Below are 27,773 nucleotides of genomic sequence, written 5' to 3'. Positions count from 1 at the left end.
CTACCCATACAAGCACGAATCCAATTCAAATTCTACTGCCTGATATTCAAAGCATTACACGGCTCTTCCCCCTCCTATCTAAACAACCGCTTAAACCAAATCTCCACCTCAAGACACAGAAGAACCTCGAACCCTTTCGCCTTCCCCCCACTCAAAGGCACACATCGCAAGAAAATGTTTGACAACCTTCTGGCAACACAAGCAGCAAAAATCAACCATTCCATCTCCAATCTTATGACAATATCAGACAACTTCAAAACATTCAGAAAAGAAATCAAAACCCTGCTTTTCAAAAAATTCATCCAAATATCTTAACCCCTCCTCTTTTACCTCCAGAAGATTCACCTACCTTCAGATAACCTTCCCCCAAATTACCCACCTTAACACCGTCCAATTAAACAAATACCATAAATAGATTGTAACCTACCCTCTCTAACTGCATTCCATATGTATTTTTCATACAGTTCTTCACTGTCAGTTTAATTTCCATCCTATAAGTTCACATAGAATTTTTCTTTTTTCAACCATCTTTATTTTCTCTTCTTTATTAATTTCCAGGTACTTTAGTTAGATTGTGAGCCTTCGGGACAGTAAGGGAATTTTTTAAGTACCTTCTTACTTCTCATTTATAATCTTAATGTATATTTTCTTCAAACCGCTTAGAACCTAACGGATGTAGCGGTATATAAGAAATAAATTACATTACATTACATTACTTCTCCATCCCTATTCATGTTTGTCTTCTGTGGTCCCACTCCCAGCGCTTCAGCCATGAACACAGAACAGAAATATCTGTTAAGCAATTCGGCCTTTTCTTTATCAGTTTCTATATATTCCTCCCATTCATCTTTGAGTCTCACAATGCAAAGTTTGCACTTCTTCGTATCACTAATATATCTTTAAAAAAGTCTTGTCTCTCTGTTTTACCGCGTCAGCTATTTTTTCTTCCATTTGCATCTTTGCTTTCCTGACTATATGACCAGCCTCTCCTAACTTCTCCAGATATTTTTCCTGTCTTTCTCTTTCTGTAATCTTTTGTAGTTTATGAAAGCTAACCTCTTATTCCTTATCTTCTCAGCTACAATTTTTGAGAATCAAAGCAGCCTTCTTTTCCTCTTACTTTTACTTACTTGCCTCACAACTTCACCCCCCAGCCCATGGGAGTGGCGCAGATTGCCTAATGCACTTACTTTCTTTATTAGCCATTCTTTTGCGTGCCGTCTCAGGCCTGCATTCCCTCTCCTTCAGTGCAGAATCCGTCCGCCGCCAGCGACTGAGAAACGATAAGCTGGCCCCAATCGATCTTCTTCCCAGCTCGAAGGTAGGTTGGTCCGATGCCCCCTCCCCGGATCCCTAAGCTGATTGAGTGCCACTTTCAATCCACACTGCTGTCTGGTACGCCTCGACTGCGCATGCACCCACAGAGCCAACATCTGGGCACAGATGCCGGCTCTCACTCTCCAACAATTGGAGGCCGCTGAAAAGAAGAAGGCGTGAGAATTTGGAGGCGGGCTTCAAAGGGAGGGTGACGGGAAAGTGCAAGTGTGACTTTTCTTTTGTGGATAAATTCTCTTTCGGGTTTTCTTGGTCGAGTTGACCACGTTGGGAAATTCAGCACATGCGTCTTTTAACTCTTCTCTCAGAGAAGCTGTTCTGGTAACACTTGCGATGGTGGTTTGGAGGTTTATCGGGACGGCACTCATCTTGCGAGTCAAAGTTTGCTGGAGAGTTTTGCTCGTCTTGCAAAACGCTCGCAAACCGCGGTTTGACAGTATCTATGTTTCCTCTGATATATTCTGTGGTGGGGTAAAGCTGACATTTGCCTGGGATGATACCAATAAAATGGATCTGGAGGCACAAGATTGAAGACAAAAGCCTCTTGACATCCTTTCCAGCTCTATCTTCCTATGTTTCTCATTGTGGAGAAGATGACGAATGCTTAGTGCAGTGGGAGCTAGGTTCAATTTTCACTGCAACTCCTGGTGACCCTGGCTCCCTCACTTAACCCTTAACTGCCCTAGGTACAAGAACTTAGGTTGTGAGCCCACTAGGGACAGAGAGCGTATCTGCATGTGATACATGTAAGTTCAGAAAAAGAAGAAAACCAAACACTCCCACAGCAGACAAAATAATCATAAAACCAGTGGGAATGACCAACATAGATGAATCCTCCTCAATGTGCGTTTGTCACTGATATGATGAGCTGTCACCGCAAAGTGCTCTTAGGTAAACTGTGTCAACCTAAAATGTGATAACTGTCCCCCATGGTGCAATAGGACTCCTGATGGGTCCACATCAATCTAGCATTGCTTCTTTTGTAACTGAATGCCTTTGGACTTCCCTACAATCAAGCTGGAAGCAAGTGATTTAATGAAAGGTCATGACTTTACTTCTCCTGATTCATCTGTGTTGGTCATTCCCCCTGGTTTTGTGATCGTTATACATGTAAACCACTTTGGTTGTACCACAGAAAGGCAGTATTTCAAATCCATGACCCTTTACCCTTAAGAAAAAAGCCAAGTATTTCCTTTAACAAAATAAGATCTACAGTCTCCTCTATTCACTAGCAAAGAAAAATATTTGGTTTCTCTTTCTGTAAGCAGTACAATCAAAAGGAAGCTAACCTGGAGAGCCATACTCATGTCTTGGCAACCGGCAAATTTTAGGCATCACTTCCATCAAGGTTTTCACATACTGGAGAATTGTGCCTTGCAACTGAGAGAAGATAAACCACGTTAGACAAAAAAGCAGCATAAAAGACCAAGGTCGTGGAAGCCATTTTAGAAGGTAGCCACACTCCTGCCATGAAAGCACCCCTGTGGACCACCATATACTTTGATAGATTTGGGAGGCCATAGGAAAAGAACCTCAGGTTGCCAACCCTGCCCTAGCCTATGAATCATCTCTTCCCTCCCTTTCCAAACCCCTCCAGACCGTGCTAAACTCTTTCCCTCCCTTCCTACCCAACCCCAGCCCATGAAGCCACCGGCAGCGTTCCTTCACTCCTCCATTTGCATCAGAAGGAAGGCTTCTGGATCAGCTGCCAGTAAGCAAAGTACTACACCCGTGGGATCCCTGAACAAAGCAGACCCATCCCCGTGGGATCTCTGATGATCTGGAGGGGATCCCCACGGATTCTGTGGGATTCCCCTTGTCTCCGTTCCTGTGCAACTCTCTAGTACCAGTGAAAAAGGAAGATGCAGGAGGAAAACTATGGAAGCCAAATCTAGGGTTTTAGGCAGAAAGTTGAAAGCAACAAAGCATTTTTAGAAATGTTTCCCATGTTAACTGTGCGTTAGCCAGTTAGCATTCAGTAAGTATAACATACTAACTAGACGTTTCCATGCCCATTAGGGAGAAAATTAGTGAAATTACGTGCAGTTTTCATGTTAATCACGTGTTAAGTGCCTAATGCTTTTTAGTAAAGGGACCCCTTTGAGTTTTTTTTCATAACTATTTTCTGAATACAAATAAATTCCAAGTCATACAAACATCGACAATTTTCTTGGAGGAAGAGTACACGGGTTCATTTACTTACCAAGCTCTTCACAACTTTCAGTAATTCTTCCATCACCACAGCAATACCCTGATAGCCAAGGAGACGGCAGAGAGCTTTAAAATGGGGTGGCCCAACAAAGTTCCGGTAATTGCTGTATATGCTGCTGTAGGCCAAATTCAAAGCCTAAGATAATGTGAAAAAACATTTTGGAACAAAATAAACATTTTAATACTAATTACTCTAAAAGATTTATTTTCAACATTTGAGATATACTAAATCATAATCTGTTTTTCTTGAAGCCAAATATCCATGCATTGTTTCTATGTGGTTTAAATTCATGTTAATGGTGTCTTATATACCACTGTATCTCCAACTGGAATCAAAGCGGATTACAAAATGCTTACAAAGAATAAATCAAGAACACAGAGTGAATAAGGACAAACTACTAGAAATTAAAGGCAGCATTATAACGTATCATGTGAACAAGGCCCATTTCTCAAAGAAGTAGAAATATTCTACACTAAATAACTTCACTCATTTCTCCTAAAGATACAAGTATTTTGAAATAAGAAGAAACTAAAAGCAGAAGATTTGCAGAGCTGACAGTATATAGCTGTATATTTGGGTTGGGCCTGTGCCCAATCGCTAGCAGTAAAGGAAACTATTAACACAAAAGAAAGAGTCCTGCACCCTGTTACTTAACAGGGACAGGTATACAAGGAACACTTTCTTTGTTCAAGAAGCAAAAATCCTGAGGTGACCACACCCCAAACACAGCCTTGTAACAGTCTTCCTCTGGGGCCCATCAATTGTCTGATTTGAAAACGATAATTGATATTCAAACAAGTTTGCATGCAAATGAGTTCCCAGCGTTCCGCCACGTGGATATGTGCGTATATACACCATCGAGTATATTCATGCCCCATCTGTTATAGTTATACACCAATATAGGACTGGATAATAAATTATTTCACAAATTTAAAAATGGTCTTCCTCCTAAAAGTTTACAGTTGGAGTCGGATGACAGCAGCTACCTCGGGAGACCCTTGAAAAAGCGCCATCTGTTATTGTAACATGTGTGTTTAATGTTGGAAAGTTTAACAAGATTCCCTGTGAACCTGTGGGCAACTCCTTTATTATTATAGTATTTTTTAAATAGTTTTCGTAAACCTAAACTTTTCATAATATTAATAATAATAACAACTTTATTTTTCTATACTGCCATAGTCAAATGGCTTCTAGGTGGTTCACATTGAAAGAAGGCTGGACAATCAGCGAATTATAGAATGCATAAAGAAAGATGTTACATAATATATTGGGGTTACATGGGGAAAGAATACATGAGACAGGTCTTCTGCTTAGGCAAGGAATTTATCAAATAGATCGGTTTTAATTGATTTTCAGAATGTGTCGTAGGTCTGTCTGGCTTTATTTATGTGGTTTCCCAGCCAGGATCGCTGTCTGTTTGCTTGGAACATGAAGGTTCTGTCTAGGAAGGATTTGTATTTGCAGCCTGTGATCTTTGGGTATGCAAAGATGTTTTTGTTTCTGGTTGTTCGTGTGGGGTTGTGTAGAGTGAAGTGTGTTTACAGGTAGGAAGGTGCTAGGCCCCAGATACATGCAAATTTGAACAGTATTCGTGCCTCCACTGGTAGCCAGTGCAATTTTTTGTAGTAGGGGCTAATGTGGTCTGTTTTTCTCAGTCTGAAGATCAAGCGAACTGCAGTGTTTTGCACTAATCTTAATTTTTGTACTGTTTTTTGGGGTACTCAGGTAGGCAATGTTGCAGTAATCTAAAGGATGTTGTGTCAAAGTATGTTTTAATAGTTCTTAGCTTCCACAGCGTGTAAAAGCATTTCTTTACCAGTATGTTTGTGTGGTCAGCCATGGTTAAGTGTGTATCTAGCGTGATACCCAGTATTTGTATGGTTTTGGAGATTGGATATTCGTGGTCGTTTATTTTTAACGATGTTTTCATTATTTTGTCGTTGGGGCTTGCCAAAAAGACTTTTATTTTCTCTGTGTTTAGTTTTAGTTTGAAGCTGGTGGTCCATTTTTCGATTTCTATCATTGTGTGTGAGAGGTTATCTATAATTTCATTTGTGATGTCATTTAAGGGGATTAGGGGTTGGATATATCGTCTGCGTATATATAGTGCTTTAAGTTTAATTTTTGTAGTAGGTGACCTAAGGATGCGATGTAGATGTTGAACAATATGGGTGATAGTGAGGAGCCTTGGGGCACCCCCGACAGGTGTTTACATGTGTTGGAGTAATTTCCGTTGCTGGTTAATCGGTAGGATCTGTTTGTTAGGAATTCTTGGAACCGTTTCTTTACCTTTCCCCAGATTCCTATTGCATCAAGGCACAGTAGTATGAATTTGTGGTCTACTAGGTCAAACGCAAATGCTAAGGTCTAGTTGCAGAATCAATGCGCTTTTGCCTTTGCTGAAAAGATCATAGAGGTGGTTTAGTATGGAAGCTATGACGGTTTCTGTGCTGTATCCTTTCCCGAAGCCTGATTGGTGTTCACTGAGGGTGTTAAATTTGACTAGGTAGTCTGTTAGTTGTAGGTTGACAAATCCTTCCTGTAGCTTTGTGAAAAGGGGAATGCTTGCTATGGGTCTGTAATGTTAGTGCTGTAGAGGCTTTTTGATCTTTGGGGATAGGTGTAATCAGTATGTGTCCCATATCCTTGTTTAGTGTTCCGTTTGTAAGGGCAGTTGTTAACCAAGTGAATAGTTCCATTTTGAAGTCAGGGGGGGCAACTGTCATGATTTTAGGAGGACATTCGTCGAGTAAGCAGTTTGATTTGGTGTATTTGTTGAATAAACTTAGGAACTGGTGCCAGTTTGGGAACTCAAAGTGGTCCCAGATCATGTCTGCTCTGGGATCCTAATCATGGGGTTCAAGATAATGAAGTGTATTGGTTGTGGGTAGAGTTGTTCTTAGGTCAGTGATTTTATTTTTAAAAATGTTTGCTAGAGTTTGAGCGGATGGGGGTGCTCTCATTGTCCTTTTTCAGGATTTGTGTTGTGTCTGTTAGCATTTTTACTAGTTTGAATAATTCTTTACTGTTTATTTTTGCTGTACCAATTTTTTGTGCGTAGTGCTTTGTGCGTTTTTGTTTGATCAGATTTTTGTATATTTTCATTTTTTGTTTCCAGTTTGTTTTGTTTGTTTCTTTGTTTTTTGCCAGATTCTTTCCAATTTCCTTAGTTCCTGTTTGTTGGTTAGTAGTTCTGAGTCGAGCCATTTGTTTGGTGGTCTATCGTTCTTTTTGTATGTTTGGTATGGGACTATTTGGTCTAAGAGATCTTTACTGAACTTAAATATTGAACTAAGGCCAGTTACTGCACAGTCTGTGTCTGTGTATGGCCGTTTGGTGGAGGATGGGCAGGGGAGGGCTTAAATGGCTGGGAGGGTGTAGATGGGCTGGAGTAAGTCTTAACAGAGATTTCGGCAGTTGGAACCCAAGCATAGTACCGGGTAAAGCTTTGGATTCTTGCCCAGAAATAGCTAAGAAGAAAAAAAAAAAAAAAAATTTAAATTGAATCAGGTTGGGCAGACTGGATGGACCATTCGGGTCTTTATCTGCCGTCATCTACTATGTTACTATGTTACTATGAACTTTTTCTATCTTGTTGGGAATTCCTGTATTTCGTTGGTTGTGGGACATAGCTCATAGTGATCCCAGAATTCTGTTGGGTTTATAGTACCACGACTGGTTATTGTTTTCATATTTTTACTTTTGTATTTCGGTGGTGAACTCTGTTTTTGTCAGCGTAGGTTGAAATTGCCGATATAGTGGTCTGACAGATGCATTTTTTCCAGGTCCCTAAGTAGTATTATATTTTTGGATCAAGGGTTTCTTTTTGAGAGAAGGTAACTAAGTCTAGTTTGTGTCCTTTTTCATGGGTTATCTCTGTGTCTGGAATTGGAAAATCGAGTGACATTAGGAAGTTGGCAATATCGATTACTTCTGGCTTTCCCTTTTGTTCTAGGTGTATGTTTATGTCCCCCAGAAGAAGACTGTATGATCCTTTTAGGGTATTTACGGTTAGGAATTCGAAGAATTCATCTCTGGCGTTTGGCCATTTTTTGGGTGGGATGTAAAATAGACTAGTAGTCAGTGATTCTTCTAATTGGGTGTTAGTGATTTTGCAAGTTAGTATTTCTAGGTTTTCTGATGTTTTGGAATCTGTTTTGATGTAGTCAAAGAGTTCTTCTCTTAAAATGTGACTGGTGAGCATGGAGTTTTGGAAAAGCTGATGGCCAAACCTGTCCAAAGTACATCCCTCTCTGCCTGGTAGAGACTGGCATGGATGATTTGTTTTTAAGGCAGATTATACCAAAAAGGACTGATGGTGGAGCTGCGGTTTGTCAAATCCAGGACAGGATTGTACTCTGTACAGGGTGTCCATCTTCTGTGGAGCCACTAGAATTAGCAAAGGATCTCCCAGTTTTTAAACATGGCTTCACCTAGGAGAGTATGGAATGGGAATTTTAACAAGTCTCTAGGAACTTCTTCAAAATCAAGGGTATCAAGAAGGCTCAGGATCAAATTCCATTCGGATTGAAAGAGCTTGTCCCATTTGCCTAATAAATTTGGGAAAGAATAGGCTTTCTGGTGGGGACTGCCACCTAAGTGGTGGAGGAGACGGATCTGAAGCAATACCATAGGACTCTGGAGCAGCCAAGTCCCTGTCAAACTAGCGTGACATCAAGAGGTCTGATGCAGTGGAAGGAGATCGACATCGTAATGTCATAAGAACACAATTGCCATACTGGGACAGACCAAAGGTCCATCAAGCCCAGTATCCTGTTTCAAAGAATAATACCCAGTATCCTATGATGCCTATGGGAGTGTCAAGAATTCCTATTGCTTTCTTGGCGCTGGTCAGTTGAGGATAAGGAGGTGCTGCGGTCCTGAGAATGTTGAGATCTCGATTTGTGTTTTGGAGATGAGCAAGATCCAGTACCTTGGGGCCTCAAAGAGCCATACTCAGGCTGGGTCGGTACTGAAAGAGGCTGTTTAACTTACTATTTTAAAGTCCTATTCCCCCTTATGTTATTTTCCCTTTTATGTTTTTCAACTCCTCAAAAGAAATTGTAACTTTTTCCTTCTTCCCTTCCCGACTCACGTATAGTCTTATTTAGTTTGTCCTTTATTTGTTATTTTATTAGTTGTTATATTTTAATTTGTATTGTACATCGCTTAGGAAATTAAATAAGCGATTTATCAAGCATTAATAAAACTTGAAACTTTAAACTTGAAGTATTGCAGTCAGCTTCTTGTGAAGCAGCTCCTGAAATTGATTCTGGTTGGGCGGCACCATGTTCGATATTGATACAGGGTATCAAGGCAATGGGTACCTCGAGGAAGAGGCATACCTCAGAGATTACATGGCTTGCACCGATGGGGAGTGTTGCTTATGTCGACATTTGGCATGCATTGACTTACTCGATGCTGGAGATGCCAGTGACATATTGCGAAGGTGAAGCTTGTTTCTTAGTCTGTGGAACAGATGGTGCCGATGGCGGTACAGAGTCTGACATTGAGGGAGATATCGATGTTAATGATACCATAGGGCCAGGATTCTCAACGGTGGAGGTGGCAGATATCGTCGAAGCTGGTGAGGACCCAAACAGCTTTTCTTGCTGTAGGCATTGAGCCTTCAAAGAACGTGTTTGAAGGTTCAAACAGCGAGTACAAGAGTCAACTCAATGCTCAGGACCAAGGCACTAAACACAGCACTTATGGGGATCAGTCACTGAGATGGAAGAGAGCACCTCTTGAATCCAATGGAAGGCTTCGATATGGAAGGGAAAACCGCCTAGGCTAGATCGAAGAAAGCTCTTTTCACTGAGGATGGTGGTACAAGTATACCCAAAAACATTCATTGCTTTCAGCCGGAAGGGGAGCTAAGGGTCCCAAAATGGAAAACAAAAGAATTCCAAAGAAAACAGAAAATTTTTAATGAGGTGATAACTAAAAGATTAAAAAAGGAAAATAATGAAGAAAAAAGGAACGGGAAGGCACAAAATGAGAGGAAAAAATGTGCTATTTGAATGGCTCCAACGATACATGTTCTTAGCTCTGTGGAAAACTAAGAACTGATGCTCCCGTGAGCTGATGTCAGGTGGGAAGGCATTCATGCATGCATGATACGGGTAGTATCAAGACTGCTAAGTTAAAATGACAGTACACTTTTGCACTGTTTGTATTGGGGCTCCATGGATGGTGCGGTCCGGAGACGCAATCCTCTGAATGACCTGGCTGATCATCAGCCAAGAAGGAAACACATACGGGAGAATTTCCTAAGGCCACGGCTGCCCCCAGAGCGTCGAGCCCCTCGCTTCTGAGCTCAGATCTTAGACTGAAGAAGCGAACCAATTTTCTTTTTTTCTTCTGTTAAGCCACAAGGTCGAAGCAGGGCCACCCCCAGTGCCCCACTATCGCTTGGAATGCCTCTGGGAACAGGGTTCACACGCCTGGATCCAGCTTCTGTCTGCTGAGGAAGTCTTCTTGAATGTTGTCTACTTTCACCACATGCACTGCCATCAGTGCTAGGAGATGACGTTCCGCCAAGAGAAAAAGAAGTTGGGCTTCCAAAGCCAGAGGAGTGCTCTTGGTCCCTCCCTGGCGATTGACAGAAGCTACTGCGGTTGCATTGTCAGAGAAGATCCTGACCACTTGACCCTCCAGAATCTTCTTAAAGCTCATCAGAGCTAGAGCCGAGAGGGCATCAAACACCCCTGAACAGGACAACAATTGCACAGGGCTTCCCAGCCCCGAAGGCTGGGATCTGTTATCACCCTGATCCAGGAGAGAATGGGTAGCAGCATGCCCCAGCGGAGCGATTGTGGGAGAAGCTACCAGTTTATGATTGCTTGAGCTTCCAGAGTCCAAGGTAGACAATCCTGCAGAGCATCCCAAGGCAAAGCCCAGCGGTAGAACAAAGCATGCTGATGAGGATGCAGGAGCACCCTCACCCAAGGAACCACATCCAATATGGCAACTATGGAGCCAAGAACTTGAAGAAAATCCCACGCCGACTGAACCGGCCGCTGTAGAAGGGAGGAAATCTGGGCACACAGAATCTGCCTGCAAGCTTCCAGAAGATAGCCGTGGCCCTCCACCGTGTCGCAAAAGGCCACCCCAGGACTTCCAGCGATTGTGTGGGCGTTAGAAGGCTCTTCCTGAAGTCTACAAAATCCTGAGTGGAGTAGAACGGGTACAAGTGGATCAATTTTTCATTCTGTCAAAAATTACAATGACTAGGGGACACATAAGAATAGCATTACTGGGTCAGACCAATGGTCCATCAAGCCCAGTAGCCTGTTCTCATGGTGGCCAATTCAGGTCACTAGTGCCTGGCCAAAACCCAAAGAGTAGCAACATTCCATGCTACCGATCCAGGGCAAAAAGTTACAGGATACTGGGCTTGATGGACCTTTGGTCTGTCCCAGTTGGCAACTTACATTATCCTTTCGTGCCCAGGTAATGGTCCCCAATGACACACCATCATTTGCTGTCATTGCATGTTTCCTCTTCCATTCAGGGCCTCTGGAGCATTGTCATTTGCTGTTGCCACTGCTACATTTCTGGGCAGGTAGGACACACCACTTCCACCACCTCTTCTTGTGCTGTGGGAATTGGAATCCCAGTAACACTGAGTTCCTTCCCAGTCATGGGCTGTTTCTCACCTAAACTAGCCAATTTTTTAGTTGCAAAAGTGCAAGAGACAGACCTACAGTCCAATAAATGTTGTAGTATGTGGAACACTCTCTATCCTCCTCCCTATCCTTCTCAGCAATGAACAGAAAGCTAAGAACCAGATTAAATCCAGATTCAGATTCTGCTTCTCTCACTAATCTATCTTGTGATCCCGGACTAATAACTTAACCCTTGTTGCAAGTAGAAAGTTACATCATATATATGGTGCACACACACACGCACACATATAGTATAGAATTAGAAGGTAGAAAACAAACCTTTGATCCATACAAATATTGTGGCTGCGCATTAGGAGGCTTATCCCTCTGAAACTCCTGTGAAAACGGCAGCACTGTTCGAACAAATCTAGAATGAAAGAGAAAAATTATTTAAAACAATTTCTAAGACTGCCTATTTACAACTCTATGTAAAGACAACAATCTAGATAAGAACCACTGACAATTTTTTCAATATCACACCTCTTACTGCCTTCTGCTATTAATATTCTCATTCATTCTTTGATAAACAGTACACTTGATTACTGTAATTCTTTATACTACGGCATTAGACAAAAGGATTTAAATTGCCTTCAATTACAGTAGTACAAAATACCTCAATAAAAATGATTACAGGGAAAAAGAAATTCTATTGTCTGAAAGCTTTTTCTTTTCTTTTTTTTAATTCTTTATTCGTTTTCAATCTTTCATCAAGTGTACAAACAATAAAACAATACGATTAAACACATCACTTGACAATCTTTCTTTTTTTTTCCATTATTTTTTATTTTCAAATTTTACATAAAGTGTACAAAATATTAAAATACAATTGATAAATACATAGTATCACTTTTATATCTAATACATTATATATCTAAGTTTGATTTTCCCCCTCACCCTCCCCCCACCCTTTTATTACTTTAATATAATATTTTTTTAATTTTCAAATTTTTCATAAAATGTACAAAATATTAAATTACAATTGATAAATACACAATATCATTTTTTATCTAATAAATCATATTCTAAATATATTTTTATCCCCTCTCCCTCCCCCCACCCTTTTATTATTTTTTTTTCCATTCATACATATTGTATAACATATTATATAATATTATATAAATATTATTTTCATTACCCCCCCTCTATGTGTGTCATAAAAAAGATACTTTAAAGAAGAAAAGAAGAAGATTAAATCTTAATATTTATTCATTACAGTATTTTGTCAATGGCCCCCATATTTTTATGAATTTAGTATATGTCCCTCTTTGTATTGCTATTGTTCTTTCCATTTTAAATATATGACATATTGTATTCCACCAAAATGTATAATTTAGGTTATTATGATTTTTCCAATTATTGGTTATATGTTGAATGGCAACCCCTGTCATTATTAATAAAAGCTTGTTATTTTCTGGTGAAATTTGACTTTTTTTTCTCATCATCATTCCAAATAATATTGTATCATATGATATTGCAATATGATTTTCCATCAATTTATTAATTTGTGGCCAAATTGAATTCCAAAAAGTTTTAATATAGGGACAATGATACAATAAATGATCTAATGTCCCTGGTTCTAAATTACAGTGCCAGCATTTATTTGACTTAGAACTGTCTAATTTTTGCAAACGTGTAGGGGTCCAAAAAGCTCTATGTAATAAAAAGAACCAAGTTTGTCTCATAGATGCTGACACTGTACATCCCATTCTCCAAGACCAAATTAGTGGCCATTGAGATGCATTAATTTGATGCTTAATCCCAATGCTCCAAATATCTCTTAGACCATTTTTTGGTTTTTTATTCAAATATCCAGATATTAATTTATACCACAATGCGGCTTGATGTCCTAGGAAGTCTGCTTGAAAACATAAGAACTTTAAACTATATTGATTATTTAATGTTTTCCATTCAGGGAACCCAACCTGAATGGCCTGCTTCAATTGCAACCATTTAAAACTTTGTGTTTTATTAAGACCAAATCTATTTTGCAATTGTGAAAAATCCAGCAGTTTATCTTCTGAAATAACATCGTCTAGAGATCTAATGCCTGCAATAATCCAGTTCTTCCAAAGGATTTGAGCTCCGCCAATTTTGATAAATTACTACCCTCCCATCATTCCTCTATTATTTCCCCAATAAGAAAAAAGTAAAATATACCTCCCCCTCCCCCCAATCATTAGACGGTGTATATTACAATATAAAATGGTGTTTACTCATTACAATAAGAAGTTAATGGCTCCCAAATTTTATTAAATTTCTTATAGCTTCCTATTGCTCTTTCCATTTTATATATGTGACATGAGTTCCACCAGAAATTGTAACTGAGTCTACTGTAATTTTTCCAATTACTTGTGATATGCTGAATGGCGACTCCTGTCATTATCAATAAAAGTTTATTGTTATGTGATGATATTTGGCTCTTTTTCCTCATAGACATACCAAATAGTACTGTATCATAAGATAATGCCTTTTTCTGTTACAATAGATATCGTTTATCGTGAGGGGAGAGGACCTCAGACTGGTTTCAATTGCATCTAAATCAGCTGAAACAGTTGGAGTATAATCATTGGTCCTCCTCCTAATTAATTCTAGTGTGCAAATTTTAGCAATCTAATTGATTCCAGTGTGCAAAGTTTAGCAATGTTAAAAAATATTTTTATATAAATAATTTATAAATAGTTATTTCTAATGCATATCAAAATTCAACTTGTAGGCCACTTATCTGAATATATCATTGATTCTGACGGGCCAGAGAATCACAAAAACCCGGACTGGACTTCACAGTCCTCTTATTATAATACAATCAAAAGTGCCTTAGATCTAGAGCGCCATTGAGTACTTTTTAATCTTCTTTGCCATAAGTGCTGATAATTAGGAGGAGGACCAATGATTATACTCCAGCTGTTTCAGCTGATTTAGATGCAATTGAAACCAGTCTGAGGTTCTTTCCCCTCACAATAAACGATATCTGTTGTAACAGAGAAAGCTTTCACACAATAGATTGAGTAGACTATTTCTCTACAATCAAATGAACAATTATTGGTCTTGCATTCAACTTGTTTCTTGTATCCCGCAAGTGTCAGCCAGATCTGCATACCATTGCCTGCAGGGCTAATCGGGTGCCACTAAGATTACCAACCTCGGATGCATTGCAATCCTGCGATTAACTTGCCTCTGGGGAAACACATGTAAGAGCTCTTGCTCTGGCCATAGCTGAACCAACGTGTCCAACCTCTTGCTTCCGGCCTTGTGTCTCTGGCTATAGAAGCGCATCATCTTTGTGTTCACTGATGAAGTCATCAGCTCCATCTGTGGAGGCTCCCCACTGTCAAACTATGGTGCTGAGAGACCATTCTCCCGGGTCGAGTGTCTGCCAACTTAAAGTGTCAGCCTACACATTTTCTATTCCCACCATGTGCGTGGCCGAGAGAGCCTGCAGATGAGCTTCTGCACACCGGAAAAGGAGTTGAGCTTCTAGGTGCAAATGGGCACTCCAGGTGCCTCCTTGCCTGTTGACATAGGCCACCGCTGTTGCATTGTCTGAGAAGACTCTGACTGCCTTGCCTTCCAAAGACTCCTACAGTGCTAGTCTGAGCTCCAGGTGATTTATGGACCACTTCTGTTGAGCCAACATCCAACAACCCTGCACTGGATGCCTGTTGCAATGACCTCCCCAGCCATAAAGACCTATATCGGTTGCTAATGTCTGCCAGGAAGAAATGCAAAGATATCTGCTTCTGGAGCTTCAGTCTGCATGGCTCTGGAAGAAAGACCCAGCCCAAGGCTATGTCTAACATGATAGTCAAGACTCCAGTTGCTGAGTCAGCTCTAGCTGGCTTTTCTTGAAGTTGACAATCCATCCCAAATCTTGGTGGAGTTGTATCACTCTTGAAACTGCTCATTCACCTTCCTCCTTGGATGAAGCTCTGATGAGCCAATTGTCAAAGAACAGGTGCACATGAATGCCAGCCTTGCAGAGGTGTGCTCCCACCACCACCTTCGTAAAGGTGAGAGATGCCATTGCCAGACCGAAGGGGAGTGCTGAGAATTGGAAATGCTGGTCCAGTACATGGAACCAGAAGTACCTCCAGTGGACTGGAAAAATGGGAATGTGGAGATAGTCATAGCAGCAGTGGTGCTAGGGAAATTCCTCACTTCCCTCAACTTGACAGAACCCTAACTGAACGGTCTCCATGCAGAAGTGGATCCCTGCTGGTCCTCCTGGGCTCCACAGCCCCCATGCATCTACACTTGGGCAATGTACTTTTCAAGGGCTCTGAAAAGGGGCTCTTACTCTGGAAATGCATGTCCTGTAGATCCGCAGCCCTGGAGGACTCTGAGGAAGCTGAGCCAAAGGCTCCAACCCGCCCCCCCCCCCACCCCCGTATGTACCGCTGCACGCGGGAAACAAATACTCCTCAGTCGACCATCCATCGCAAACCTGCATAATAGGGGTAAAAAGGCCTGAGGGGTCCATCTCTGCTGATTTTAAGCAAAATCAAGGGATTTTGAGGCAGATGGAAGCTTTAGAGAAAAAGATTGTTTAAAATCCAAGATGGCCAGGAAAATCGCACCAAAAATGGCCTGTAGAGACCTCCCTAATGGACAACAACACAGGGACAGTGGTTTTAGAGGAGGGGGGACATAGGCTCTGGGTATAGAAACCTTTAAAATCAACTTTTGAAGACACTCCCCCCCCCCCCCGATTTTCCTCATAGGTTATAATACCCTTACTACTACTTATCACTTATATAGTGCTCAAAAGCATACGCAGCACTGTACATTTTGACATTTATAGACAGTCCCTTGTGCCATGTGGTGCCTGCCTGTTTAACATAGAAATTCAGCTTGAGCAAATGGAGAAGAGATTTGCCTCACAGATTTGCTGGACAAATCCGGTCTTCGGGCTGCCAGGTGAACTGAGGTTAGACTGAGCCTCAGCCCCCGGAGAACCTTGTTGCAAAAGGGGGAGAACCATGCAGCCGGCCCACTATTAATCTCAGCAGAGACGATAAAGAGCTCAAACAGCCTATGCTCAAGCTCCTGACTAAATCAGGGATGGAAGCAGCTACACAGAGGATGGCTCCTGAGCTATAAAAAATAGTTAGGGGTTCCTGAGGGGCTGATCCTGCTAGAAGCAGACTTTTGAGGCACAAGTCTGCTTCTACTCCCAGACAGAGGTACTGACAAGTGGAAACCTCTGAGCACCAAGCCTTCAAAAAAATACTGAGAAAAAAACCCCTTGAAAATAAAAAAAACACAGAGCAACTTGCTTACAGAAAATAAACTGAGGGAGAGGAGTAGCTCACTAGTAAGTAGGTGGAGTTGAAAACATGATTGACAGTTTTCTGCAAGCAACTTGCTGGTTCAGATCACACTGCACTAGAACTCTAATTAGAAAATGAATGGTATTAATTGAAGAACAAAGACTTGCATGATCTGTGCCCTGTATATGGCAATTTGGTATAGGTTGGACTGGGAACTTTGATGGAAACTCCAGTAATTTAGAACATGAGGAAGGTGCTGGGCAGACTTTTTACAGTCTGTATCCCGCAAATGATGAGGCAGTTCAGATAGGCTGGAGTGAGCTTTGAAGGTAACTCCAGAGTTCTGGGTTATGATCCAGAAATATCAAAGAAAAAAAGACGATTCAATTTAGGCATGAATTTATAATGAGTGTAACTGTTGGGCAGACTGGATGAACCATTCAGGTCTTTATCTGCCTTCCTTTACTATGTTACTATGTGATACAGTTAAAACAATACCACTGTTCAAGTGCTAAGAAATTACAAAAATCAGCTGGTTATTTTAATGGGCTGAACATTCAGAACAACTAAAACTCATATTATTTTCTAAAATGGGTATTGAGCTGAAGACAAACTGTCCTGCTGACCTGTAAGTGGACCCATTGTAGCAATAGTTTGGAAGGAAATCATAGTTGAGCTCCCAGAAGACATGAAGAGTGATTCTTCCGTATGGTGCTGACACATTATGATTGGCTTCTCGGAACATGGCATCAAAGTCATCCAAAGTTAAGAACGTCCTCAGCAGTTTATGAGCCATCCTGTTAACTTCCATCAGCCCATCTAACTCCTGAAAACATGGAGAAAAAAGGGTAGTGAGTTTAAAATCCACCACTGTGAAATATCATTTAGAACAAATGAAAGCTCATCCTTTTGCCTTGGCAGGGTCCTTCAGCTCCTTTGAGTTGCCAGCTTATTCAGAACCAGAAGCAACACCATGAGCCTTAAATCTGCAAATGATTTTCCCTATTTTGTAATGCCTCACTAAGACGAGCAATTGTAGGGACTTGTCCTTATCAAGAGGCCACTATCAATAGCTACTTCAAGAATCCAGTATGTGTGGAGTATGTCTGGCAAGTAGATGTCACTATTGTACAATGGCTGAACACTGTCATTCCATATCAAGTGGACCACAGGTCAATGCTCCACCGCCTCCAAATTGAACAAAATTTATGCTGATGTTTCCTAGGGTCTCAAACAAAACCATGCAAAATTTTCTGGCTGGATCTCTACTGCTTCAAGACTTACAGGCAGCTGAAAGCACAGTTACTTACCATAACAGGTGTTATCCAGGGACAGCAGGCAGCTATTCTCACATATGAGTGAAGTCATCGACGGAGCCTGGATGCGGACGCCTCACAAGCAGACTTGCTTGAAGAAACTCGAAGTTTCGAGTCGCTCGCACTGTGCATGTGCGAGTGCCTTCCCGCCCTGCACAGGGTGGGTCTCCTCAGTTCAGATAGCTAGCAGAGAAGCCAACCAGGGGAGGTGGGTGGGTTGTGAGAATAGCTGCCTGCTGTCCCTGGATAACGCCTGTTACGGTAAGTAACTGTGCTTTATCCCAGGACAAGCAGGCAGGTATTCTCACATATAGGTGACCTCCAAGCTAACCAGAATGGGAAGGTGGGAGTGTTGGCAATTTAGGAGAATAAATTTTGTAATACTGTTTGGCCAAACTGTCCATCCCGTCTGGAGAAAGTATCCAGACAATAGTGAGAAGTGAAGGTATGAACCGAGGACCAAGTAGCAGCCTTGCAAATTTCCTCAATAGGTGTAGATCTGAGGAAAGCTACCGAAGCTGCCATAGCTCTAACTTTATGGGCTGTGATTTTACTGTGAAGGGGTAATCCAGCCTGGGCATAGCAGGAAGATATGCAAGCCACCATCCAATTAGAGATGGTACGCTTAGAAATAGGATGGCCCAACTTATTTGGGTCGAAGGAAACAAAAAGTTGAGGAGCAGTTCTGTGTGGTTTGGTGTGTTCCAAGTAGAAGGCCAAAGCACGTTTACAGTCCAGAGTATGAAGAGCTGATTCTCCAGGGTGAGAATGAGGCTTTGGAAAAAACACTGGAAATACGATGGATTGGTTGAGATGAAATTCTGAGACCACTTTAGGTAGGAATTTCGGATGAGTACGAAGAACAACTTTGTCATGATGGAACACCATGAAAGGTGGGTCAGTAACTAAAGCTTGCAGCTCACTGACTCATCGAGCAGAAGTGAGGGCAATGAGAAACACCACTTTCCAAGTGAGATACTTCAGATGAGCCTTATCAATTGGTTCAAATGGAGGCTTCATGAGTTGAGTAAGGACATCATTGAGGTCCCAAAACACAGGAGGCGGTTTGAGAGGAGGTTTGACATTGAAAAGTCCTTTCATGAATCTGGAAACCACCGGATGAGCAGAGAGGGATTTCCTTTCAATAGGCTGATGGAAAGCCGCAATTGCACTGAGATGGACTTGTATAGATATAGACTTGAGGCCAGAATTGGATAAGTGCAAAAGATAGTCCAAAACAGAAGATAAGGAGGAATGCCGAGGCTCCTTATGATGAGAAAAACACCTTGTAGAAAATCTAGTCCATTTTTGGTGATAGCATTGTCTAGTTGTAAGCTTTCTAGAAGCTTCTAAAACGTCTCTTACAGATTGAGAAAACGGGAAGACACTGTATGACAGAATTGAAGTAGAGCTTCCAGACGTTGCTGTGGAAGGAATGCTCTGAGTTAGACAGTGTCCAGAACAGCTCCAATGAATTGTAGAGTCTATGAGGATTGAAGCTGAGATTTGGGAAAATTGATTTCGAATCCCAAACTTTGGAGGAACCAGGTAGTCTGTTGGGTCGCTACAATAACCCCTTGAGACGTGGAATCCTTGATGAGCCAGTCGTCGAGGTAGGGAAACACCTGAAGACCATGATTCCTTAGAGCTACTGCTACCACTACCAGGCAATTGGTGAACACTCTGGGAGACGAGGCCAGGCCGAATGGTAGTACTCTGTATTGATAATGCAGATTCCCCACCCGAAATCTGAGGTACTGACGGGAGGCCAGATGAATGGGAATATGAGTGTAGGCCTCCTTGAGATCCAGAGAGCATAACCGGTCGTTCTGCTCGAAAAGGGGATAAAGGGATGCCAGGGACAACATTCAAAACTTTTCTTTGACTAGAAATTTGATGAGAGCCCTGAGATCCAAAATGGGTCGCAGATAGCCTGTCTTCTTCGGAACAAGGAAGTAACGGGAGTAAAACCTCCTGTTTTGCTGCTCCAAGGGAACTGGTTCGATGGCATGGAGACAAAGCAGAGCTTGAGCTTCCTGAAGAAGAAGGGCAGTCTGGGATGGATTGGAAGGATACTCTCTTGGAGGGAGCTCTGGTGGTACCTGAGTGAAATGAAGAGAGTATCCTTCTCTGAGGATGGTAAGCACCCAGAGGTCGGAGGTAATTAACGTCCATCAGTCGTAAAAATGATGGAGACGACCTCCTATAGGGGGAAACAAGTTTGGAGACACCTAAAAACATATCTGTTCCTGAAGTACTTAGGTAGCTGATTCGCACAATCTTTCCCACTGGAGCTGTTAAACACCACTGTTTGGAGACAGAGTCAGAACGGTGGAGGTTATGTTCTGTTTTAAACAGTCAAAAAGGCTGAGAAGTCTTAGGTGCAGCAGAAGGTTGGGGTTTTTGCTGCTTCTGAGGTTGCTGCTTCTTAAGAGGAGGGCGAGTGTATAGAGCCGGCTTTAGAGTATAATGCCGTTGGTAGATAAGAGCAGGGTGTTTCCCACTGTTTGGAGACAGAGTCAGAACGGTGGAGGTTATGTTCTGTTTTAAACAGTCAAAAAGGCTGAGAAGTCTTAGGTGCAGCAGAAGGTTGGGGTTTTTGCTGCTTCTGAGGTTGCTGCTTCTTAAGAGGAGGGCGAGTGTATAGAGCCGGCTTTAGAGTATAATGCCGTTGGTAGATAAGAGCAGGGTGTTCAGGCTTGGCAGGAGCTGGCTTTGGCTTAGGTCTGACAATTGAAGCAAAATATTTCTCATGGTCAGACAATTTCTTGGTGGCTGCCTCGATAGATTCATCAAAGAGGTCATTGCCCTCACAAGGAATGTTAGCTAAGCAGTCTTGAAGATTAGGGTTCATATCGATGGTACGAAGCCAGGCAAGACAACGCATAGCCACAGAGCAAGCAGCTGCTCTAGCAGACAACTCGAATGCATCATAAGATGACTGGAGGAGATGCAACCGGAGTTGAGACAAAAAAGCAATAACTTCTTGAAATTCAAAGTACATTTGAGTATCCATATAATGCAAGAACTTCGGCAATAAAGAAATTAGAAATTCAAAATAAGTGATGAATTGAAAATTATAATTGAGGACTTTAGAGGACATCATAGCATTTTGATAGATGTGACGTCCGAATTTGCCCATAGTCTTCCCTTCCAGGAGGAACGGTGGCATAAACCTTGTAAGGATGGGACCTCTTTAAGGAGGACTCGACAAGGAGGGACTGATGAGATAACCGAGTGTTGTCAAATCCTTTGTGATGCACAGTTTTATACCTAGAGTCCAATTTTCCTGGAACAGCTGGTATGGAAAAAGGTGTCTCCATACATCGACCAAAAGTCTGATTCAAAAGCTTATGAAGTGGAAGCTTAAGAGACTCTGCCGGAGGTTGAGGAAGATGTATGACTTCTAGATACTCCTTAGAGTATTTTGAGCCAGTATCTAATTGAAGATTCAAGTCCACAGCCATCTGACAAAGGAAAGATGAGAAAAATAGCTGGTCTGCCAATGCTTTGCCTCGAGAAGGACTCGAGGACGTCGAGGCAGCATGAGTCGAAGATAAAGCTTCGGCATCAAAGGAACCTGGTGACTTGGACGAGGCAATCGAAACCAGAATATCCTAGAGGTCCGGCATCGGAGACCTCGAACGAGGCGTCGGTGGTCTGGTCGAGGTTGGAGTAGATCGAGGCTTAGAGGAAGATGGTCTGTCTTGAGAAGATGAACTATGCCTGGAATGATGCCTCGAGGAAGGCCTCGAACGTCGATGAGAACTATGTCTGGAACCAGATCTCGAGGATACTTCGCCTCGGAGACGAGAGCAGCCGATGCTATAGGATGAATAGGACTAGAGGCTGTAGATCGAAACTCCAGAGGCTTGGTGGAGGAACCTTGATGAACTCCCAAAGACTCTGCTCCTTGTATAGAGTGTGAGGATTCCCGTCGAGGCACTTGCAAAGAATCTGCTCCTTGCTTTACGTGCTTGGATGCCAGACCAGACACTCACAGAGATTCTGCTCCCTGCAAAGAGTGTGTAAGTTCAGACTGGGGTAAAGGAAGCGGCTCGACCTCGCGGGAGTCTGCTGAATGTCCAGGCTGGATAAGAGGAAGCAGTTTGGGTGCCATGTTAGTAAGGAACTGAATAAACTGCTTCTCTAACATGGTCTGGAAAGAAGCCGGCAAGGATGGATCCGCGTCTGAAACTGGACCACCTGCTTTGGCTGGAGGTTCCTTCGAGGTAGTGTGAGTGTACTTCGACCTGGGAGTCTTAGACACTTTAATCACCACCGGCGGAACTGACTGCTGAGCTATCTGACCTGAGGAAACAGGGGAAGATACAGCAGATGACATTGAAGCAAGAGCCGCTGCAAACGACGAAGGTCTGATGAGGGTCGAGGTGGAAGCAGTAGGCGCAGAAGGAGCTTCGGTGGGAGTCGAGGCCGAAGACGCCTTCGAAGTGAAGGGATTAGTAGAAGGCTCCATCTCGAAGAGCTTGTCCACCAAAATGCAACGACGCTTGAAAGCACGAAGCTGAAGTGTTTGGCAAGGCAGGCATGACCTAGGATGATGTTTCGGCCCAAGGCACTTGAAGCAGCATCCATGAGGGTCCGTAAGAGAAATCGTGCGCTGACACTTGCTACACCTCTTGAAGCCCGTGGCAGGCCGGGACATAGAAGGAAAAATAGCCGCCGCAAAATCGAAGCCCTTGGGCTGCAGCCTGTCCCGGAAAACGAACGGAAGAAAAAAAAATTTTTTTTTTAAACTAAACTAAAAACTGCGATTCGTGAGGAAAAAACACAAACCGTGGTTGAGAGAAGGCACAAAGGAACGAAGTTAAACGCAGAGAGTCAAAGACGGCCTTCTCGGCTCCACGGAAAACTGAGAACTGAGGAGACGCACCCTGTGCTGGGTGGGAAGGCACTCGCGCATGCGCGGTGTGGGCGACTTGAAACTTCGAGTTTCTTCAAGCAAGTCTGCTTGTGAGGCATCCGCATCCGGGCTCCGTCAATGACGTCACCCATATGTGCCTGCTTGTCCTGGGATAATGCATGCTCTGTTTAACACAAAACAGCCACTTTGTCCAGGCACTGCAGCCCAGTAAAACCTGTCAGGGGACTGAAATTTTTCGGATTAGTACAACCCATGGTACTAGGTTCCAGACTTTGCACAGGAACTTAATATGAGCTTACCTTTCTTTTTATGGGCCAGATAAGAGAAGCTACTACTAATAATGATAATAGCAGTTTTTATACCGCAAGACTGTGAAGTTCTATACGGTTTACAATGATTAAAAATGCTACAAATTGCTACAAAAACTGGTGTTTAACAGCTCCAGTGGGAAAGATTGTGCGAATCAGCTACCTAAGTACTTCAGGAACAGATATGTTTTTAGGTGTCTCTTAAATTCCCCATAAGTATTAGTAAGCATAAGTAATTGTTCCAGATCTTGACCCCATAATGCTGCCTGATATGAGAACAGATGTTGATGTCTTTTAAATTCACATCCTCTAACCGGTGGAGAAACAAAATTCAAGTGTGAGCTTCTCCTATGTCTATTGGTTGAGAAAGAGAAAAGGTCAGTTATATATTTAGGGGCTAAACCGAATAGTACCTTAAAGCAAAAACATCCAAACTTAAACTTCACACGTGCCTCCATCGGCAGCCAATGCAAGAGTCAGTAGGAAGGAGTTACATGATCGAACTTCTTCAATCCAAAAATCAGCCTGACTGCCGCATTTTGCACCAGTTGTAATCGCTGCATATTCTTCTGGGAAATTGCCAGATAGGTGATATTGCAGTAATCTAGTTGGCTCAGTATGAGGGATTGTACCAAAATTCTAAATGATGAAACATCAAAATATGCTCTAATGGACCAAAGCTTCCAGTGAGTAAAAAAAACCCTTTCTAACCAAAGAGTCCACCTGGTCTTTCATGGTTAGGCCCTGGTCCAGTATTACACCCAAAACTTTCATAGTAGAATGAATAGGGTAACTAATTTTATTGATAAACAGTGATGTTTTAGTATCAAGTGGGTGTGACGAAGCTACAAAGAATTTTGTTTTTTCTGAATAAAGCTTCAGTCTAAATTTTGTCATCCATTGTTCCATCAAATTTAGTACTTCTGTTGCCATAGGAGTAACTTCAGTGAGAGAGGTAGCGAATGGGATAATGATCATAAAGTCATCTGCGTAACTAAATAATTTTATCCCCAGTTGGGTCAATTGCACACCTAATGATGACATGTAAACATTGAAAAGCAATGGGGATAATGGTGACTCCTGCGGAACGCCAGATGGATTACTACAGGTATCAGAGAGATTGTAATTAAAACATACCTGATAGGTGCGAGACATAAGGAAACCTCAGAACCAGTCTAACACCTCTCCTCTGATACCAATTGCATCTAAGCATTGTAACAATTTCCCATGGTCCACTAAGTCAAAGGCAGAACTCATATCAAATTGCATAATCAGGGCATTAAGGCCCTTACTAAACAAGGAACGTAAATTATCCAAGATGGCCGCAATTACTGTCTCAGTGCTAAATTGCGGCCATCTTGGATAATTTACGTTCCTTGTTTAGTAAGGGCCTTAATGCCCTGATTATGCAATTGAGGAGCTGCAGAGTGAATGCACTTGTAATAATAATAATAATAATAATAGTTTATTTTTATATACCGCCATACCCATGCGAGTTCAAGGCGGTTTACATTGAGTTACATTAGGGTCTGCTTAGACAGGCAGATTTACAATTATTTGTCAGAATTACAGATTTGTTATTTGAATTACAGAATAACAGAGTTTCAATTATTTATCAGCTTTATTTGAACTAGACAGGGGATGCGGAAAGAGGGGAAAAAAGAGGGGAAAAAAGGGGGGAAGGCTTCATAAGGGGGCCAGATTGGGGAGATATTGTCAGGGGGGGGAACAGTTTGGGTCTTGTTTGCGGAATAGGTAAGTTTTAAGTGATTTTCTGAAACCGAGGTAAGTGGGGGCCTCTAGTATCATTTGTGCTAGCCATGGGTTCAGCTTGGCAGCTTGGAAGGCGAAAGTTCTATCAAGGAATCTTTTGAAGTGACAAAGTTTGGGTGAGGGGAAGGCGGACAGCTGAATACGACGGGATTTCTTGTTGGTGCGGTAGAGGTTGAAGTGAGGGTTGATGTAACTTGGTGAGGAACCATTTACCGCCCTGTAACAGAAGCATGCGAATTTGTAAAGGACTCTAGACTCGAAAGGCAGCCAGTGGAGTTGGTGGTAGAATGGGGTGACATGTTCCCATTTCTTTAGTAAGTCAATAAGAGGAGTTTGAACCGTATGCAGAAATGGATAGGGAGCCAATGAAGTGAGAGGGGTGATGTGAGCATAGTGTCTCTGGTGGAATTTAAGTCATGCAGTAGAATTTTGAACAGAACGAGGAGAAGAGAGATAGTTATGTGGAAGACCCATGAGAAACAAATTGCAGTAGTCTAGGTGAGAGGTAATAAGGGTGTGGATAAGGGTTTTGGTACTATACTCAGAGAGGAAGGCTTGGATTTTGGATCTATTATAGAGAAAGAAACAGGTTTTGGTGGAGTGTTAGATTTATGCGGATAGCAAGGAGTCAAAGATGACCACGAGGTTGCGAGACAGGGAGGATAATAGTGTTATCCACAGAGACAGAGATTGGGGGCGGGGGAGAGGAGAGGTAGGTTTAGGTGGGAGGATAAGTAACTCAATCTTAGTCATGTTCACTTTAAGTAGCGGTGGGACATCCAGGCAGGTTGAGACTCAGACATGGATTTTTGGAGTCATCAGCATAGAGCTGATATTGAAAAGCATGGACGATCAGAGCACAAAGGGAATGAGTACAGATGGAGAAAAGAGGAGGTCCCAGGACAAACCCCTGGGGTATCCCGACTGATAGTGGGATAACAGTGGAGGAGGATCCACAGGAACATTCACTATTAGTGCAAGAAGGTGGAGAGTTTGAGAGATAAAGAGGTCATGGATGTAAGCCAGCTTGTTGGAGACAGAGTGGACATTCCACAGGGCACATGAGAAAGGCAGAGAAGAGATTGGAGACATTGCAGTGTGACCTGCACGTGTCAGGTATAGAGATAAGAAACCAGCAACTTGAATGTAACACACGTTCAGCAATTATTGAAAAAGGCACAAACTAAATCCAAAAGCAAAATACTTACCACAATAGAGGTCAGGTCTTCACTTTCAAAACGACCAAGTGCCAGCTCTAGGGATTTGTACATAGCTGCTGAAATCCTCTGAGTAATCAAGCGATTGAGGTCTATGGACCTACCTAGAAGCTGAATAAACACAAAATAAGCTTTAAGCAGAGATTAGTTTTGAACTCCATTGCATTTCCTAGTTATAATAATTATGTAAGTTTGAGGGATCCACTCGCTTCTCAGGCACAATGCCTTTTAATTCTGAGATGCCAGTTCCACCATTCCCCCAATAATATTTAACAAAGTTCTATGTAAAGGACGACAAGACCTTAGTGAACTAACCTGCACGTGCCTCTGTTTCATTAGCGTTCCATACCGGTTGGAGGGAGGCAGAGGAATGTTTGCTCCATGGTTTTTGCACTCTGCACGCAATCGTTTATCTAAAAGCAGACTTGTGAAAGAAAGTGATCCAGATTACACAGTAGAAATCAAATAAATGTATTTTAAAAACTTGAATACATAACAGCTTACATACCCTCCTGCCATGATCTTATAATATGCAAATATTTGGTCAGCTAACTTGTAGACAAATTGATCAAAGCATAAATTCACCTGAAAACAGATAACAGAATAAAAATTAAGTGAAACTGGACAAATACAACATCCACAGAGCTGTAACCTAGATACCTTTAAGAGCACAATGAAGACACCTATGCCTCGTTATAAAATCGACTCTCAGAAGCATTCCTTGGAGCACAAATTTAAACCTACAAGTGTGTTTTATAAAATACAAGAACACACTGCAAGTGCCGTCTTGTGGAGCAGCTACTTTTACACATGTAAACTTGCACACAAATTTTAGAAAGCATTGCTGATTAGATTTAACAGATGTTTTCTATAGGAGGTAAGTGTGCATGTATTGTTTTCAAGTTTCTTTATGGAATTTTTGACCCTTTTGTTCCTTTACATCGGAATACTTCTAGATCTTGCCATTCAAGAATTATACAGAAATAGAAACTATCGTTCCCTTCTATTAAAGGAATTAAATCTGTTGGGAAGCTCAGCCAATCTCTTGTGTTTAAATTGGTAGATTGACAGGTCATCTACAACAATTCTGTAAAGTCCTAAAAACATTATTGTTTTCACAGTATCTTAATAACTTATCTTCTGAATCGACAAACTTATAGTGTTTTAACACCTTCTTCTCATGTTCCCATTATATGTTACCTGATTTTAACTATTTGTGAACCGAGTCGGAGCTGTACCACGAGATGACCTGGTATATAAACCGAAGATTAGACTAGACTAGACTTGCTAAGATGAATAGCTCTAGCATAGCTGCGAACTTAAGAAAAAGTTTCAAGTGTGTGGAGTAGTGCTGCCCGATTCAGGGGAAAAAAATTTGATTCGATTCAATTCAGCCTATTGTATCGATTTTTCAATTCGATTTTCCTGCCCAATTGGGTAGTTTTTTCCCCAAACATCATGGTGGGTTTATTTTATAGCCTCTTCACCCCCCTTTGCCCTCTCCTACCCACGCTGGCACTGTGGTGTAAACAAAATAAACAAAAAAGACTTTTCCTCGCTTACGTTCGCGGTCTAAGACCAGCTCTGGCAGGATACACTTTTCAAATCTGACATATTGTAATCACAAAACAGAAAATAAAGTTATTTTTTCTACCTTTTGTTGTCTGGTCATTATTCAAATCACAACAGCCTGCTAGGATCGCTACAGCACTGGTGATCCTCTGCAGGCTGTTCTACTTGGCTGTTTCCCTCTCCACCCCCCCCCCCCAAAAAAAAAAAAGGACTTCTAG

General features: G+C 41.9%; 1 protein-coding gene across 2 annotated transcripts in view; it reads right to left on the bottom strand.

Annotated features, from left to right (window-relative positions):
- Positions 1-27,773, bottom strand: part of CYFIP1 (cytoplasmic FMR1 interacting protein 1) — a 138,704-nt gene that overhangs the window by 46,473 nt on the left and 64,458 nt on the right. For both annotated transcript variants that reach the window (XM_033947822.1, XM_033947821.1), the window contains exons 19-25: positions 26,492-26,568; positions 26,299-26,407; positions 25,975-26,094; positions 17,111-17,310; positions 11,497-11,584; positions 3,539-3,682; positions 2,625-2,715 (exon numbers count right to left, since the gene is read on the bottom strand). In XM_033947822.1, coding sequence (XP_033803713.1) covers positions 2,625-2,715; positions 3,539-3,682; positions 11,497-11,584; positions 17,111-17,310; positions 25,975-26,094; positions 26,299-26,407; positions 26,492-26,568 — 829 coding nt within the window. The remainder of the gene's footprint in view (positions 1-2,624; positions 2,716-3,538; positions 3,683-11,496; positions 11,585-17,110; positions 17,311-25,974; positions 26,095-26,298; positions 26,408-26,491; positions 26,569-27,773) is intronic.

This window comes from Geotrypetes seraphini, chromosome 6, assembly GCF_902459505.1.
Source record: "Geotrypetes seraphini chromosome 6, aGeoSer1.1, whole genome shotgun sequence".
Classification (NCBI taxonomy): domain Eukaryota; kingdom Metazoa; phylum Chordata; class Amphibia; order Gymnophiona; family Dermophiidae; genus Geotrypetes; species Geotrypetes seraphini.
The sequence above is the reverse complement of the archived record's forward strand: the minus strand, read 5'-3'. Positions and strand labels throughout refer to the sequence as shown.